The 18,318-nt window shown below is 44.9% G+C and overlaps 1 protein-coding gene and 1 long non-coding RNA gene across 3 annotated transcripts in view; one reads left to right on the top strand and one right to left on the bottom strand.

The window, feature by feature from the left end:
* Nucleotides 1-576, top strand: part of TRIM42 (tripartite motif containing 42) — a 49,170-nt gene extending 48,594 nt beyond the window's left edge. The window contains exon 5 of the mRNA XM_072792506.1: nucleotides 273-576. Within this exon, the coding sequence (XP_072648607.1) occupies nucleotides 273-293 (21 nt within the window). The 3' untranslated portion in view covers nucleotides 294-576. The remainder of the gene's footprint in view (nucleotides 1-272) is intronic.
* Nucleotides 577-1,816: 1,240 nt separating this feature from the next.
* Nucleotides 1,817-18,318, bottom strand: part of LOC140613937 (uncharacterized) — a 143,482-nt gene continuing 126,980 nt past the window's right edge. For both annotated transcript variants that reach the window (XR_012014869.1, XR_012014870.1), the window contains 5 exons: nucleotides 8,693-8,762; nucleotides 7,336-7,461; nucleotides 6,898-7,014; nucleotides 5,934-6,001; nucleotides 1,817-2,804 (listed from right to left, as the gene is read on the bottom strand). This is a non-coding gene — a long non-coding RNA (uncharacterized lncRNA). The remainder of the gene's footprint in view (nucleotides 2,805-5,933; nucleotides 6,002-6,897; nucleotides 7,015-7,335; nucleotides 7,462-8,692; nucleotides 8,763-18,318) is intronic.

Below are 18,318 nucleotides of genomic sequence, written 5' to 3'. Positions count from 1 at the left end.
AGGTTCTAAACAGTTCTCTAAACTTGGACAAAACCCACCAGGTCTCTACTTGTGGTCTCCAACATATGACAGATGCTTTTCATGAGGACACAGGACTGAGGTTTCAATACCAACAAAAAAGAACATTCTAGTAGGAGGAAATATCAAATACCTCCTGTGCCTTCTCTCACATCCTCCTCGTATACATTTTTACTCCACCCAGCAGCAACCAGCAACCAGCTCCAAGCACCTGCCTCCCTAGCTTTATGTGTGTCTCTCTCTCCTACCTCCAGACTTCTCGCTCTTGCCTGTGAGCCACTCATAGCAACATGGCTGCCTACTCTGAAGCATGAGCCACATGAGGAGGGTGAAGGTTGTCGACACAGCCTGAAAACAACACTCTCTCCCACACCTCAGGTGGACCACGCTGCGGCATATCCTGACAGCTCCACAGAGGGTTCCAGCAGGCTTAAGCCCTCTGTCCATAGTAGTCACCAGCTTGAGAACATGCCCTTGGATTGGCTTTTTCAACTTCTGTTTTATTTCTCTGAGACCCCCCACTCCTGTTCCCTGGAGTCACTTACCAAAATAAACTAGCTGCACAAAAACCTTTGTCTGGGCTCTGCTTTCTGAGACTTCCTTGTCCAAGCTACCAGAAGACATGGTACATATACCAGATCACATAGGTGTTGCACACACATGTTCACCCACACTGCACACTCCAATTGGGATCCTTCAGCGTTTGATTGTTTTATCTGCCTGAAGAAATTTAACTGTCATCAAGGGAAATGAAGTTTTTATCTTTTCAGCCTCATCTAGGCCCTGATTTTAAACACCATTATTCCTTACACTAGTAGATGACATCACTAAAAATCCATCTGCTTAACCAATGTCAGTAAAGTTCATGCCACACTCACTGAAGAATAATCCTTTAAAAATGTCTCTATCTGTGCCTAATCCTCAGCTCTGTCTCCTACCATCTGTGGGAGGGAGGAGAGCTAAAAGCCAAAGAACCAGTCATGGGTTTGGTGTTAGCAGAACAGGAGAGGAGCTTTAGCTCGTACCACAGTACATCTTACCAACAGTAAGGAGCACTCAACTGACAGGGCTGGAGCTCTAGTCAGGCTCTCACTTCTTTATGACCCCAGCAAGTCATGTAATTTCTCTGAGCCTCTGTTTCTCCACTTGTAAATGAGGATTTTTCCCCAAAGCAACTATAATACAAATTTCTTACTAATTGACAATCATTTTCCCAGTTACACTGAGAGCTGGTATATCTGCAGAGAGAAGAATAAGGGATTTCAGAATACTGGAATAGGTACTGAGCTAGCCATGACCCTGTCATAGCCCATATTTTCACAGCAGCCTACATTCTTAGCCCCCTTGTATAATACAGCCCCCGAATCCAAGAGTTCAAGTGACACTCTCAAAGTTGATCTGATGAAAAATGGCAGCACCAGCCTTGGACTGGTGTCTCTAAGCCTAAACCCACTTGCTCCCCACTGCCCCACTCTCCACTAAGTCCCACCAGGGAAACAACACTGTGCGCACAGTTAGCATTCAAAGATTCCTTGTGGCTCTCATCTCACCTCCTAAACTGAAAGCTTGTTAAAGACCAGGATCCCATAGATGAAAATTCTCAACCTTAGCCCAAGTATTAGTTTCCTAGAGCTGCTGTAACAAATCACCACAAACAGGGTGGCTTAAAACAACATACATTTATTCTCTTATAGTTCTGGAGGTCAGAAGTTCAAAATGTCTTCACTAGCCAAAACCAAAGTGTTGGCAGCACCATATTCCCTCCAGAAACTCTAGGGAGAACCCCTTTCTTGCCTTTTCCAGCCTCTACAGCTGCATTCCTTGCATTCCTTGGCTCATGACTCCTTCCTCCATTTTTAAAGCCAGTATCTTCTTTAACTCTGGCTCTGCCTCCCTGTGCTGCTTCCCTTCTGTCCGTAGGCAAGTCTCCCTCTCCCTCTCCTAAGTACACTTGTATTTATGTTTTAGGAGCTACCTGGAAAATCCAGGATAATCTCCCCATTTCAGGATCCTTAATCACATCTGCAAAGACCTTTTTGCATATACGATAAGATTCACAGTGTCCAGAGATTAGGGCCTAAATCTCTTTAGGGGCCATTATTCAGCCTTCCACAGCCCAGTTCAGAGAAAATCTGTATAGGTTTCTGAAGCCAAACAAAGCTAACCAAGTTTGGTGCCACTCTAGAAAAGTAACCCAGAAAACTACTAAGCAATCAAGGCTATAGCCTAGTCAGTCACATACATACACCTCAGAACTACATAAAGGAGGCCAACTCACGATGCTCTCATGAAATCAGCAAAGTGCAAAGACATCCCTGATGCCTCAGTCTGCCTTGTCTCACCTGCCTACTCTCCCCAGATGTTCAGAGTTCTCACATTTCAATCCTCTCATTTGTCTCTACCAGAGAAATGGGACTCTCAGGAGAAAGGGCTATCAGAAATTTACTCTATCGAAGATTTGACATCTTAACCTAGTTTTAAATAGTAAGATGAAAGACCTTATCCTCTGCAGAAGGAATTTCTAGTATCAGAGAGAAACTGGGGGCTTCCTACTGCTCATGCAGGCAGCCAGTGAGGGAGGCTCTTTTAGTTTTTTTCTCATAAAGGAAATTCTCAGTGTCAACTGGAGACTTCTTTCCTCAGAAAATGTATTTCCATTGCAGGCATCTTTAGTGAAGATTTGCTGAAGACTTGTCTTCCCTCCTCCATCTCTTGTTGCTGGCAACACCTGCTATGCCTGCTTAACAAACCATGGCATCTGGGACTCCAGCTGTAGGAGTGGCAACCTTGAGGAACCAAGGTAAAGAGGACAGGTGTAAAACAAGGTCCTGAAAACTTTGTAGTCCAAAATCTGATTTTTCTTGCCATAGAGGGGCCCTAGAGTGGCTTTCTGCCTGACTATTGGACTCAACCTCAGCCATAAAGACAGAAGGGAAGAGCCAAAGCTCATCCTAAACCCTTGCCATTTCTAGGCACATTCTTAACTCATTCCTTGCCATGTGTGATAGATCATGGAGGATGATGAGAGACTGAAAAACACTTTAAACTCAAAGAAAATAAGAACTAATAGCAACATCTGGGGAACCAAAGCAGGCCAGAGAAGGAAATATTTCAAGTCAGGGAAGTCTCCCAGGTAACCTAAATCATACCAAAAGTCAATAATACCTAAATCATACCAAATAGTCAATAATACCTCTTCTTTGCATGTTTTCATACCAAAATCATACCAATTAGTCAATAATACCTCTTCTTTGCATGTTTTCTACTGGGCAAATACATTGTCCTTTAGGCTTTGTCTGTTTTTATTGAAAGATAATGGAGGAATTCACTTCAATCAAGGTTCCTAAGAGGCATTGCTTCTGGCCATCCACTAGGTCACTTCTCTAGCCACCTTGCTCTCCATGCCCTTGAGACCTTCCAGAGTCAGATTTGTGTACCTATGAATGGACTCAGCATATGAGTTCCTATGAGTCCCATAGGGACTGTGGGACCTGGTCCCTATGGGTAGGGTCCAGGAAAGTGGTTTGGGTTATCGAAACCCAGTCAACCCTGCAGAGCATGGCCAGCACTAACTTAGAAACTTGATTACTTGGTCTTCCTGAACCTTACTTTTTCCCATGTGAAATCTGGGTATAATACCTCTTAGAGGTTTTGGGAAACTACTGAAATATATATGTAAGATGCATACCACAGTGACTACTATATATCAGGCACTCAACAAATGTACCTCTTCTTAATGTTATTTATGATATTAATAAAAAGTCATGCTGCAAGCTTACAGATTATGATCAAAGACCGAAGATCATAATCTATAGCTATCTGAGAACAAGAGTAATAAGCTACAGAACTGTCTCTTTTTGTGTTTTGCTATTAAACATCTCTCAGCCCTTTGAATATGGAGCAATGTTTTACTTTGCTCTTCAACATTCACAAATACCTACCAAGTGCTTGCTCTGTGCAGGAAACAGAATAAGCTCAAGGTATTGAGTTTGCCCTCAAGGAAATTACTGCCTCTGTGAAGAGGAAACAACAGGTGCAGAAAAGGTGGATCACAGTCACATTCCTCAGTGCTCATTGGGTCAAAAGAACTTCCAGAATTCAGAGGTCTTAGTCCTTGGTGCATAAGGTACACAAAAGGCCTCCCAGGAACTGGATCTTAAAGAAAGGGTAGGGAATGAACATGTGGAGAAGAATAGATGTGTCCTACATCAAGACTTGGTGCAAGGGGAAGGAGTCTTGGGAGTTTAAGTTGGGGACCCTTCTTTATTTGTCCCTAGCTTCCTTTCTATCAGCCATCAAAACGGCACAGGGCTGGGGTGCTCGGTAAGCTCTGCAGTTCTGTAAATTGGCACTGCAGTGACCTGTGTGAGGCAGCTCACCCTGCAAGCTGACTTGCCAATTTGTGCAGAAAGTACTCTTAGCAAGATGCTGGGCCCTTCTAAGCCAGCTGACGCAAGGAATCATCTAGGAATTTGCTTCTTGTAACAGATTTTCTCAATTCAAATTAGCTACAGTGGTGTTGTTAATCCCCTTGTTATGGGATTAGAATGTATTACTGCATTGAGATTAGAGCCCAACAGATATGTTAGAGGAGTTTGGATTAAACTCAAAGTTCCAAGCATGAGGGCTCTCCAATGGCAATGTGGTCTTTGGCTGGGACAATGGCGCCACCTAGTGGCGACAATGAACTCCATTTGGAAGGGTTTCTATTTGGGCACCTTTCAGTTCTTGAGGCCTTGTGTGTGCTGGGGCCAGAAATGCAAGGATAACTAACATAGGCTAACTCCTCCTTCATGGGGCTGGCAGGTTCAGGCTCAGAGTCCGGATCCCATGGACTCCATCAACTGCGGCCCCAGCGACCGCCTAGTGAGCAGCATGAGCTCTACCATCTGAACCCCAGAGCTGACCTTGAGGTAGATGCCTACAGAGCGGGACCTCAGCAATTATAAAATGGCCCCTTGGACCCACCTGTTCTCTAATGCCTTAAGTCCCTTTCACAGTTGACAAAATCTGTTTCTGTTCCTACTCATTCTTTTAGCATATATCTACCATTTGCCTCCATGAACCAGACACGACACAACACTTAGGACTAAGACATACAATGTTTAAGGGCCAGCCCCTACCTTCCACACATGGCCAAAGAGATAGAGACAAGCCCTCTCACTGTACTCTGCAAGAACCTTGGGAGTCCTTTCCCAGACGAGCAAAGCCCTGCATCAGCTTCCATCCCAAGTCCCCAACACAACACTCCCTCTGTACCCTTCCCTGCTGTTCCTTTACAACTGGGCCCAGCACTGTCCCCATGCCTTTCCTTGGCTCTCCAGATACAGGAAATATCTTCTGTCTCTCTGCTCAAGGATGGTTGTTCTGAAGGCTCTGGGAAGGGAGGGCTAAGCTACCATGGTCAGAGAAAAATGACTTCCAACGGCAGACACTGACATGATGGGTTGCAAGCAGGCTGCAGCTCCGGTGGACCTGTGGGGAACAAAGGCAGCAGCCCCAGGGACAGAGAGGGAAGGGGGTATCCCACAGACTAAGGCTTTCATTCCACTCAGGGACTATGTGAGGCACTGAGAATAATGTGAGGGTTTGCATCCAGCAGCTACAAAGCATGAGAAAGTAGAAGGACTGTGTGTTCGAACCTGAAACTCAAGAAAAGGTAGAAAAGTAAGAGAAAGGTAGGTGGTGAGGGGTGAGGGGACTCTGTAGGGTGAAAAGTGACTGAAAACATCCCTGGATGTGATGACCATAGATAGTGTAAGTGTGGGAGTGGCTAATGTCAAACCCTAGACTACCTGTGTACCCAGATGGAAATTCATCTTCTACTCACTTCCAAATCTTTCACAGGAAGGCAACTACATAGTCATTAATGAAACCATTGTGTGAAAAGGTTTGATTTAGAGTCCAGGCATTACCTAAGAAATGTGTTTCCATGTCTGGCTCAATGCTGTGTCACGTAGAGAGCATCCATGGGCCCAAGAACCTGAGTGACAAGAGGACAATAGGCATATAAGCCCCCCCTGGAAATTCACAACATCCAGAGGAGGGCTATGAGCTTCCACAAGGTACAGAAAAGATTCTAAGCCAATCTGAGATCCTAACAGCCAAGAATTCCAGCAGATATCTGATCCACCCATGCATTTGTACACCCTTTCTCAGATATAGACATTCTGGGCTCATTTTCTTGTCTACCCTTTCTGTTTTCTCCTTGCTGACAATCTCATCTTGAGATGTGTTGCTATGTGGAGTGACTAGTGTGGTATTATGAAATCAATAAAAGCTTTAAAACTAGAAATACGGGGATGCCAGTCCCAGTTCCCCTTTGTCCTGTCTCCATGGCCTTAGCAAATTGCTCAACCTGTGTGAGCCTCGATTCCACCTCTGTAAGATGAGGTTGCTGGAAGGCTGAGAGATAATGTATATAAACACTATTTTTTATGGACAGCAGTTTCATCCTTGTGGCTAGAAGCTTCTGGTTTATGGTGAATACTACCTAGTGATCTGATCCAAGGCAAAGAAAGGAAACTGGGTGTAATGGATGGGGTGATATCCCCAAGACTAAATCAACTGCACAAGGTCCAAGAATGAGGTGGCAAGCATTTGGGTCTTAAGTCTGGTCACAGCTCCCCATGGAATCAGAAAGACATGATCTCTGTCCTTCACAATCCCCTTTTCATAAGTAGGTATTTATGGGCTTCATTGTCAGAATTTGAATTTCAACATGGCAGAAGCTACTGAGCTTGTTACCCATTTATGGGGTGAATTTGGACTCTTGCTAGCAGCATAATGCCTTTCCAGAAATTGAGTCTTCCTCACTCATCTATAGGGTTGTAGCAGAAGTTTGATGTAATCAAGCAACCCACCCCCATCCCCCCTTACCATGGACTGGTCTAGGGAAGGGCACTGCATTTGGAGAAGAGGTCAGACTCTTTCTGGATGTCTGATGGTGGTGAACAAGTCCTGCCATGAGAATTGAGAAGCAAGAATCGTGGGCCACTGCCGACAGAAAAACAAAGAGCAACATGAATAAATGCACAGAGTAAAGATTCCCAGCTTGGAGTAAAATTCCAGGCCAGCTCTGGTGCCACTGCCTGGCTTTATCTCTGACACTGAATTCAGCAATACATCCCGAGGACCCTCCAAGTCCTTTTTCACTTCAAGTACATGGAGTAAGTTTCCAGAGCTGACTTCCAGAAGAGGCCCAACTTACATGCAAAGTAAGGTTTCACTTGTTAGAGAGGAGGGAAAATGTTGAATGTGTGTCCCCCCAGATGATGAACAAATTGCCTCCAAGCTCAGCAGTTTGGGAAAACTCACTGTGAGGATTGTACACCTGAAGAGCAAGCGCTTCCCCTGGATGATAATTTCACTCAGGCACAGCAGTAACATTTTACTATTTAATGGGCTGCTTGTAGAGATTTCCCTTCACAATGAAAACGTTTCCTATTACAGGAACAAAATGAAAAGGGAGTCATTCATTCCACATGAAAAACAGGGACTTTAAAAAATGGAAACACTGTCAATCATGCTGAATCGCAAGCTGTGATTAAAGCCCCTCGACTTTTTCCCATTAGTGTGAGCACATTTGAATTTTAGCCTAACACTGAGCCTGTATTATAGAACATCTGATTTATTCCACTTTGAATATAATGCCAAACATGTCTTAAATGTAAAATACTTAACGCCCAAGTTCAAGCAAATTTGGATCTATTATTCAAGAAATAGTCACAGCACCTCATTTACAAACTTAACTTAAAATTAGGTCTTCCTAATCAGGGAAACAAAGATAAAGCTGGAGTCTATTATCATTGTTCTGCTGATGTGTAAAATATTATTTGTAAAAGAGAACCGAGACACTTCTGGAAAAGTTTCTCTTCCCAGTCCACTACTACTGTGATACAGTAATTTTGCTGTATAAATTCAAACAATGACTAAGACCCCTGGACTGGGAGCTGGGAATATAAATGAGATATGGTCCCTGCCCTCAGGACTTCACCAGCTCATGAAGGATGACCCCTAAGGAGAGAGACAATTAACTTTAACCACAAGGCTGTGGGCAAATAGAGATGTGGGATGGGAGAGGCTACCCAGAAAAGGTTCCAGGTATGAGCAACGTTAGTCCTCAGAAGAAGGGAAAGTCTTCCAGGCTTAAGAGCAGCATGAGCAAGGGCACAAGTGTGAGGAGCCTGGCACACTGGGCATGTCTAGGGGGCAGCTCTCCACCTGCTCATGCTCACTCAGGGGCATGCAATGACCCGTGCCAGCATTTGTGAGACCTGGGGACTAAGGGACATTCCTGCTCTGAGAGGCAGGGGTATCCTAAATGGTAGGCAAGGCTGAAGAGATGAGAAGCAGACAAGAGTCCCGTATTTCCTTAGTGATCTGATGGGCTTCCAGAGATGGTTCTGTTCCAACTAGCAGGACAACCAAAGAGAAGGTCAGAGGGTATTAGCCCAATGCTCAGATAAATGAAGGTAGTGGCCAAGAAAGGCCCCAGCTCCAAACCTTTCAGCTTAGACCCCTCTGTGGCAGGTACCACTGCTGACTTCAGAGACAGCACAATCACCACTTCCTATAAGATCAGGGCATCTCCCTTGAATCCATTACTTCTTTTGTACCCTCCCCCAACATTCATCAGCATTCATCTCACCTCTACCTCCAAAATGTATCCTACCTTTGCCCATGCCTGTCCTCTTCTCTGCCAGCATCCCAGTCCAGGCCATCATCAGCTTTCATCTGGACAGCTGCAACAGTTGGACATTGTATTCCATGATAAATCAGGTCAGAATGTTCCCCTACTCAAGAGCCCCTAAAGATTTTTCTTCCCACTTGGAATAAATCTAAGCTCTTTTCTGTGGCCTCCGGGTCCTACCTGTTCAGGGTCCCAGCCCAGTTCTCCATTCTTACTGTAGACCATCCTGACATGATCACCAAGCTCAGCCCCATCACCTTGCTTTCTGTACCCATGTTTGCCCTAGCTCTTTCCTCTGCCTAGAACATACTTCTCATCTAATATTACTGACTCAAGAAGCCAGCATTATGCCTCATTGATTGTCTTCACACAACTTACCACTATTTCCTTACTGTCCGTTCTCCCACCCCTGATACACCAAAAGCCCCATAGGAAGAGGGACTTGTAAAGCTGTATTCTTCATAATTGTATTCCTATAACTGGATCCATTCCATAAAGGGCACTCAATGCACATTTGCTGAATGAACAATTCCATGCATCTGCCAGTACCCCTCAAATCTTGGGGCCTTATGGAAGCCGTATTTCCAGGAAATGTGCCAGGTGAGGGCAGTGCTGCCCTTGTGGGGTCAGATCTGATACCAGGGAGGGGTTCATATGCCCCAAGGATTCCCAAACAGTGAAATCAAAGGCCATCTTTCCTGTCTTAGAAGAACCTTTGTGCTAGAGTACTGAGACTTCTGCCCGTGCTATGACTCTGCTGTATTAGCCAGGGCTCTCCAGAGAAACATGATCAATAAGATATCTCATTCTCTCTCTCTCTCTGGATGTCACCTATTGTTGTCACCAATGCTTTTAGGCAACTCCAAAGAGGACAATCAAACTCTTCTAGGATTTACTCTACCAACCCATCCAACTCCTACCACTCATCCTCTCACTCACTCAAATATTCATTTAGCATGTGTTTATTGAGCATCTACTGTGTATGAGGCCCTGTATAGGGTGAAACAACATAGTCTCTGACCTCATATATCTTTATTTTTTAATTTTATTTATTTATCCATGAGAGACACAGAGAGAGGCAGAGACACAGGCAGAGGAAGAAGCAGGCTCCATGCAGGGAGCCCAACATGGGACTCAATCCCGGGTCTCCAGGATCACACCCTGGGCTGAAGGCAATGCTAAACTGCTGGGCCACCCAGGCGTCCCTGACCTCATATATCTATAGTTCAGTGGGAATATCAACTTTAAGCAGATACACAAAAATTTTCACTGCAACTGTGGTATGTGCCAGGGAGAGAGAAATGTAGTATGGTTATTTCATCTGTCCTCCATATATTTACTGAGCACTAAAGACAGGCAAAACATTTTCTTAGGTGCTTACTGGAACAGGTAACATGACCAAAGCTAGGGGTAGGAGGTGGTCCTCCAAGGAAATTTCACTCAAGATGATACCTGAAGGACAGATAGGAGTTCACTTGACAAGAAGATGAGGAGAGCATGCCAGTTGGAGGAACACCATGCCAGGGTCCTGAGGTAGGACGTGTGTATAAGAATGGGAAAGGAGGGCAGCCCCAGTGGCACAGCGGTTTAGCGCTGCCTGCAGCCCAGGGCGTGATCCTGGAGACCTGGGATTGAGTCCTGCATCGGGCTCTCTGTATGGTGCCTGCTTCTCTGCTTCTCCCTCTGCCTGTGTCTCTGCCCCTCTCTCTCTGTCTCTATGAATAAATAAATAAAATCTTAAAAAAAAAAAAAAGAAAGAAAGAAAGAAAAGAATGGGAAAGGAGTCTGGTGGGGCTGGGAGGCCTGGAACATGGTGAGGTGTAGCTATACCAGGGGATAGCTCCAATGCTCACCAGGCATTGTGGGCTCCACGGAGAGCTATTGCTTGACCCTAAGAATAGGGAAAAGCTTCTGGGAGGCTTTAAGTTGAGAGGTAGTGCTCTCAACATTAACATCATAGCAAGTTCCATTCTCCTCTTTGTGAAAGTCCTAGAACAGGTAAAATTTTATCATACTATCCTTCAAAGACACTGTCAGGTAAATTCATATTTGAGGTACGATGCACTGCACACTTCCATGCTTTCAACATACTGTTCTCCCTGCTTTGTGTTTTGCTCTTTTCTTCCTCATAAACCTCTATTCACCCTTCAAAATTCAGTCTGGCCATTGCCTCATCCATAAAGCAATCTGACTTCCCCAGGCTTTGATAGCAACTTATACTCACCTCCAGATAACAATCTATTCAGAGTATGGGCCTTGACCAGGGATGGTCCCCAAATTGTTCATTACCCATGAACAGAAGATGAGGCAGATACAGAAAGGAGAATAAGCATTTAGACGCTTTCAGAGCAATTACACAGAACAATTTTATGGCTGTTAAATCTAATAATAAAAAAAAAATAGGGCTTAGATTTTGTGTGTCTTTTATTTCACTTTTTCTAATGATTTATTTTTATTGTATTTTATAAAAGTATTGATCCACAAAAGATTGAAATTTATTAAAAATGGGGGGAGGGGACCTTCACCATAGACAGTTTGAGAAACACTTTCCAGAGTATCTGCTGCTGAAGGCCATCCTCTGCACCTTCCTCACTCTTTTCCAATCTTCCTGACCAACTGCAAAGTCACTACACAACAACCACAGAGGGTAATAAGCAAGTTGTAGCTTGCCTTCCCTTCTCTTACCGGAAATGAGCTAACTGAAGCTGAGACAGGGAAAGCAACATGCTTGTATGAGGTTCCTGTTGCTGCTGTAACAAAGTACCACATACTTAGTGGCTTAAAACTATACAAATATATTTTCTTGTGGTGCTGGTGAGAGTCTAAATGGGAGATGGGCTAAAATCAAGATGCCTGGAGGGCCACATTCCCTCAAAGGTTCTAGGAGGGAAATGCATTTCCTTGCCCTTTCCAGCAACTACAGTCTTCTTGCATTCTTTGGCTCACAACTCCTTTGTCCATCTCCAAAGACAGCAATATAACATTTTCCAGTATTCTCATTCTCTCTCTCCCTCCCTCACCTCTGCTTCCATCATCCCATCTCCTTCTCTTCTCTCTTTATAAGGACCTTTATGATGCCATTGCACCTGCCTGGATCATCCAGGATCATCTCCCCATCTCACAATTCTTCACTTAATCACATCAGCTAAGTCCTGCCATGTGAGATAACATATTCAAAAGTTCCTAGAATTAAAACATGCATTTTTTTAAGGGCCATTATTCTGTCTACTACAAAGGTCAAACCTAAGTCTTGGTCTCAGAATGCATATTTCCTCTTTTGTTTTCCCCTCTAATCCCCTCCATCTTCTCATATACATACAGATGTTGACAGAAATACTTTGTTTGAAAGCATTTGGATATTGAGAGCAAGCTGTAATCTGCAGGTGGGGAGAGGATCCATGCAACGGCATAGCCCTCAGCTGTGGAGGCAGTGGAGTCCCTGCAGACCGTCCTGGCAAACCCCAAGGGCTGCCCCACTTAAGCTCTCACCCAGACAGAGCATCAGGGCCCAGAAAGACCTGTGATAAGTCATCCAGAGAGCATACACATACATCTCAGAAAAGACAGGATTTTCTCCAGCAAGGACAATGTTCCTTGGCAGTGCTGAATTTTTGTTCCCAGGCAGATAAATAGATATGCGATTCTTATTAGCAAGAAGAATAACCTGCATAGAGTTTCTCCAGGAAGACATTAAGATAATCCAGCAGCAGCAATCCACTGCCAGCCTCAATCAATTCTTTGTAGTAAACTTTTATAAATCAAACACAGAAGGCTCAGAATCTCTCAAGAGCTTGTTCTTGTGATGTGTTGGTTGATGCAAATACTGGCACAATCCACTGTGTGGGGTTGTTAAATCACAGTGTTTTCCTCGCCCCATCAATTCCAGCTTCTCCCACCTCCAGCCCTAAGATAATCAGCCCCTCCTAGACACTGTGACTGCCTCCCAGGGCAGCACACTGGGGGAGGAGAGCTGAGATGGCCACTGGAAGCATAGGACCTGCCCCTCCTCTTTGCTGTGCTCCTGGACCAAGGGCTGACAGGCTGTCATCCCTGCCCTGCCCTGATAAGGGAGACTAGGGTGCTGGGACCTGAGAAGGAGCAGGTGTTGGCACTTCCTGTCCCTGTCCGTGGGTGGGGTGCGAGACACAAAGGTAGATGGGGCCAAGTCACGGCCATGGCTGAAGGAGAGAGGAACTGGCCATTCTTGACTATCTAAGGTGCCCTTCACAGAATCTGAAAGCCCTGGGCTGGGGCTCTGCCTCTCATGGCTGTGCTCTCCTCTGTCTTAGTGCACTCTTTTATTTATATTAATATATCTTTACTTGTCTGCAGGACTGCTATTTATGTTGTTCAGACTGTGCATTGTACAAGGGCAGCACACCTAAGGATTGCCACTGAAATCTAGACATACACTCACTTATCTGAGAGCACACTGCTCAGTGTGTAGACTACAGACCTCCTACTCATAGATGTGCTGGGACAGTAGCCATGAGCCGCCTCCCACTTAAAGCCACCATGAGCATAGCCAGCCTGTACACACTTCCCTGGCTCACCCACATTTGTGCAGCTGTGCCCTGTTCCTGACAGCACTTCAGGCCTCCCTTTATGTCACTTCTCTTGCCTGTCAATTATTCTGGGAGATGGAGCTCTGTTCCCAGTACCACTATTTCAGACTTTGATTCTGATTCAGTCGCCAACTGAGGGTTAGGGAACAGGCAGGGATCTTGGCATCTATGGTGGCAGGTGGGTATGTGTGTGTCTGCAGCCCCAGGTATCAGAAAGCTCCCTGAGGTAGAGACACAGTTGCCAGACACTGCCATTCAGGTAGGACAGTGTATAAACTTATTTATTTTTCTTTTTCATTTAAGAAAAAATAAAGTACCCTTCTCTTCATAAAGAAGAAAAGGCTTCTTAAAGTTTTCAGAAAGGTATCTCATGCTGTAGCAGTGACCCTGCTTGTCTCCTCTTTCTCAAGTTGGCTGTGAGTTCATGGAGTCTGGATTAGGTACTACTTAGTGCTCCCAGCAACCTGCAGGTGACTGGCTCTTGGATTGGTTTATGGAAGAAGGGCAGAAAGGAAAGATAGAAAGAGGGAAGAAAGTAGGCAGAGATAGAGAAAAAGAGAAGGGAGGGAGGAGGAAGAGGTAACTATTTGGATGGATGGATAAATGAATTTCCTAAACCCATTAGACACAGAGACTCAGCCTCCTCGCCCCTGCTCCTTCTGGCTTTTTTTTTTTTTTTCTCCTTCTGTTTTGACCATTTCTGCTCACCCCCCATCACTGTGCATTTCTTTCCTGACTCTTTCACACCCTCTGGGTTATCCCTGAGTCCATTCACATCTTCTAGACTGAATCGATGCTGGGGCCCATGCACTGCCCTTCCACAGATGTGGCCTGGACCTCTGCCCCTTTTTCTCATCTCCCTACACTCCCAGGGTAGTCCAGCCCTGGGAGCCATACCCTCTTTCCACAGCACTCACTCCCAGGTAGTCACTAGGTCTTCCTCTCCCATGTCCCTGGGTATTCCAGGAGGATCTTGCTCCCACTATCTCCCTCCTAGAAGACAGAATTTTCTTTCTACCTAGCCCAGTCTACCCAAACTCTACTTACAGACTCAGCTTGTTTTTTCACTGGGGAGATTTATTTCCCTGAACATTTTTAGTGCCTAGCACTGTGAGGTTTCTCATGTAGCCTATTCCAGAGATCACTGAGCATTTTCAAGGCTCCCAGACATTGATTCCAAAATGAATTCCCTCAAGGGGCTCCCAATGGACACTTGCTGGGCTGAAGCTGGGAAAGTATTTTTTGAGCCCTTAAACTGTTTTGGACATTGTCCTGTGCCCGATGAACTGCAGTAAATAAGAGATCCCAATTCTCAAGGAACTCGGTATCCAGCTGGAGAAGATAGATAATGAATAAATAAATGTTGGCATATACTGCATCATACAGGATAGACAATGTTCATGGTGGGGCCAGGGAGGCTCTTGAACCCAGGTGGTCTCTCTGCAAAGATGACTTTAGACTTGAGACATGAGTGGTGAAGAGGAGCCACCATATGCAGATGCAAGGGACAGGCAAGGAGGAATGGACTTGGACACCTTGGGGAAGATAGAGGCCAGTGTGGCCAGGGAACTACTAGTAAAAATGAAAGTGTTGGAGGTGATAGGTGGACAGGTTGAACAGTTACATTACATATGTTAATGACTATTCTATATTGAGTACTTGCTGTGTGGCCAACATTATAAGTCCTTTACCTAGGTTGTGTCATTTGGTTGTCATAACAACCTCCAAGATGACAAGTATTAGCTTGGTTAACAGATACTAAGAATAATGATGTGCACTGAGTACCTATTATGGGCCATGCATTGGGTTGAGTGCTTTATGTGCCTCATCTCATTGATTCTTTGTGACAACTTTATGATGTTCAAGTGTTCTTACTTCTTCCATTGTACAGGTGAGAAAACTGAGACCTGGAATATTTGAGCAATTTGGTAAAGGTCCCACCACTGTGCTGGGATGACTATAGGCTTATGGCTGTCTACACCACATAAGTCACCACTCTCCTGTCTGCTTGTACTTCAGGACAGACTTGACGTTTGACTTTAAGAAAACAAGAGGCATGATTCCCATCAGAGGAAAACAGTAAGATGTGGACGGATGTATCCAATGGGGCCCTTTCTAGAGCCCTAGGAAGGACACTGTAGAAAGGCTCTGAGAAGTCAGTGGTGCAGGAGGCCCAGTGTCCTCTCTGCCCAGCTGTGGCTTTAGGCCTCCTCAAAAGTGGGATTGGAGATTCATTCAAAACCACCACTGCCTTTCAGACCTCTGCCATACTGGAGGAATAGTCTGCCTCTGAAGCAAACCTCCAGAGCAACACCATTTTCATTCTTCTCTGTCACAACCCAGACCAAGCCCAATCAACTTTAAAGCAATTTGCCTCCCAGAACTCTCCCAGTCCTCCTTGACAGTGTTCAGGCCAATAGATCATTTGAAATGTTTTTATAACATAAAAATGCAATCCTTTATAGCAGGCAATCAGCAGTCTTAAAATAATTACCCATAACTAAAGAGAAACCAAAGTAAGATCAAATGAAATCTGATTAATGGGTGGTGAAGACCAATGTTCTTTAAATAATTCCTTAAAATAAATTTTAATGGGATAATCTCTCCATGAAGATATTTCTTTAGGGGCTTAAGATAAATACACTTTTTTTTTTCCCAAAGTACCTCACAACTAAATTACATAGCATTTTGGGAGGTTCCAGTTATTTTTCCTAAGTAGAGAATTTTCTGTGTGCTTCTATTTTCCCTCAAGGTTATCACAGAAAGAGAATAAAATTTCATTTTCCTCCTGCAATTATGTAGCTGTATTATTTTTGTAATAAGCTTACAAAGAACAAGCTCCCAAAACACAATTCTCGATCTGAAGTTCACCAGGTTGAAATTGAGAGATAAATCCTCTTTGCTTCTTATTGGACTTTTTTTTAAGGTCAGTGTTGACGACAATTCAGAAATTCAATTTCTCCTCAGGTGCCAAGTTTCTAAGGCACACCTGGTAGAAATTTGGTGCAGGGCTAACCTGGTGCAAGACTAAAATGGATTGCTGGGAAGACTCCGCACATTCAGCCCCAGTCTCCACTGGCCTCATGCCCTGAGCTCTGAAGTCATATAAGATAGGGGCTGAGGGAAACTGAGAAGGGGTCGGATAATGAGGAGATGAAGGTCTGATGGTGTTCAAATGATCCTCCAAAGGGATTGAGAAGAATGAATGGTGTTGGTCAGGTAGAGGGAACAGAATATGCAGACACTAGGAGAGGAAACTGAGACCCAACTGGATCAAGTGGCCCTACACCATGTTTCTCTATAAGACCAGAAGGAAAGAGACAAAGCTGGTGGGAGTGCAGGTAATTTTGGAGAGTAGAACAAGAGCCCCCTTCTAAGCACCTACTTTCTCAGCTTAATGGGAGGCCAAGTCAATCCCCGATGGTGAAGGGAGAGGTATTGACATAAAGGGTTTGAAGAGAGGAGAAAGTGTGACTACGCGTCTGAGAAGACAGGAGAGTCCTGCCAGGAAAACGTGATCTTCCCTTGCAGATTTGGGTACCTACCTCAAGAAGTGGACCAGAAGTTTCTGGTGGCCCAATCAGCAAAATTGTGCAATTGTACTGACAGCTCTTGGCAGCCAGCAATGAAGTGGAGAAGGTAGAGAGCAAGACTGACTTGCAAAGAGCAAGTGGCCAAAGTTAGCCCAAATCCTTAACTCCCAGAAGGGACACTATCTGGAGAACTGGGTTCAGGAGGCTAAGCTTGCTACCTGTCTTAGTTTGAGTTGTCCCAGAAAGACATCTGATACAAGCATTGAAGGATAAACTGCTGTAGGGCATGGTGCAGAACAGGGGTAGGAGAGAGGTCAAGTGGTATAGGAGACAAGGGCAAGGGGTAAAGGCATATTATTAAACCAACTACCACAATGGAAGGTTAATGCTTAAACCCAACGGGGAAACTGAAAAAGACACAAAAATATGGCTCAGGATTATCTGGCTGAGGATTATCTGGGAGACTCACCTGAACATCCACCAGCCAGTGGTTAAGGGCTGACCCAAGGGGGAAGTTAATTCATTGACACTTCTAGCCAGCTGTGCACAGGGATGAGGGGATTCTGAAAAAGAAAAACACCAACAAAGATGCAGGTGTTGGCTGGCACAGGTGGAAATGGTGAAAGCATCTGAGGAGATGGGGCAGAACACCCACTGCAGCTACACCTGTCAAACTCAAATGGGCTACCCCAGTGGGATCGCAATTCTAGAGCAGCTGTCATAAAGTGCAAATGTTGTTCTTAACTATCAGCAACCGCCCTGCCCTTCTACTTCCCTCGAGACCTGTGTGATTGAATGCAGTCAGTTTTCCCACTTAGCACTCACTTTGCCCCAGCTGTTTGTACTGCTGAGAACACTTGGTGTGAAAGCTCCACGGGTTTCCATCAATAAAGGTGAACATGTGTACAAAATAAGTCCTTAGCCTGGATGTACTGATGCTGCACCTTGAGTGTTCAATGTCATATTCTTCACAGTGCTATTTGGTGGTGGAGGGTCAGAGAACAGTGCCAAGCAGTAAGAGGAAGGGAGTCATACTTGCTGAGCACCTACTATGTGCCAGCACTGAACTGGGTCTCCACATCTCAATAAATCTGCAGCCAGCCTGAAAGTGGCAGTGAAGGGATAGATTTTCCCCCACCCTTGCCAGCCCTGGAGCCAGCCAAAGTTAAGGGTGAAAATGGATTCAGCTTGGTGCTGTTTTGACTTGAGTTTGTCTGCTTACAAATGAGGTTGAACAGCGTTTCATGTTTATTGTTCCCCAGCCTTTTAGCCTGTATATCATTGCCTTCTTCAGCATGCATATACCACTCCTCGCCTGTTTGTAACATTGTTCTCCTGGGAAAACCGACTTCTGAGCCAAGATGCAGTTTTGAGAAGCCAGCTGTGTTCCAAGCCTGCTGGTGCTCAGAAAAGAACCAAATTCAAAGGGCAGAAAAAGAGGTCAAGACAGCATTTTATGCAGTGCCTCAGGGACTTATCCCCTGCAACCCCCAACTCTGAACTTGAAGAA

Source organism: Canis lupus, chromosome 22 (genome assembly GCF_048164855.1).
Source record: "Canis lupus baileyi chromosome 22, mCanLup2.hap1, whole genome shotgun sequence".
In the NCBI taxonomy this organism is placed as follows: domain Eukaryota; kingdom Metazoa; phylum Chordata; class Mammalia; order Carnivora; family Canidae; genus Canis; species Canis lupus.
Note: the sequence above shows the minus strand (reverse complement) of the source record. Positions and strands in the feature narration are given on the sequence as shown.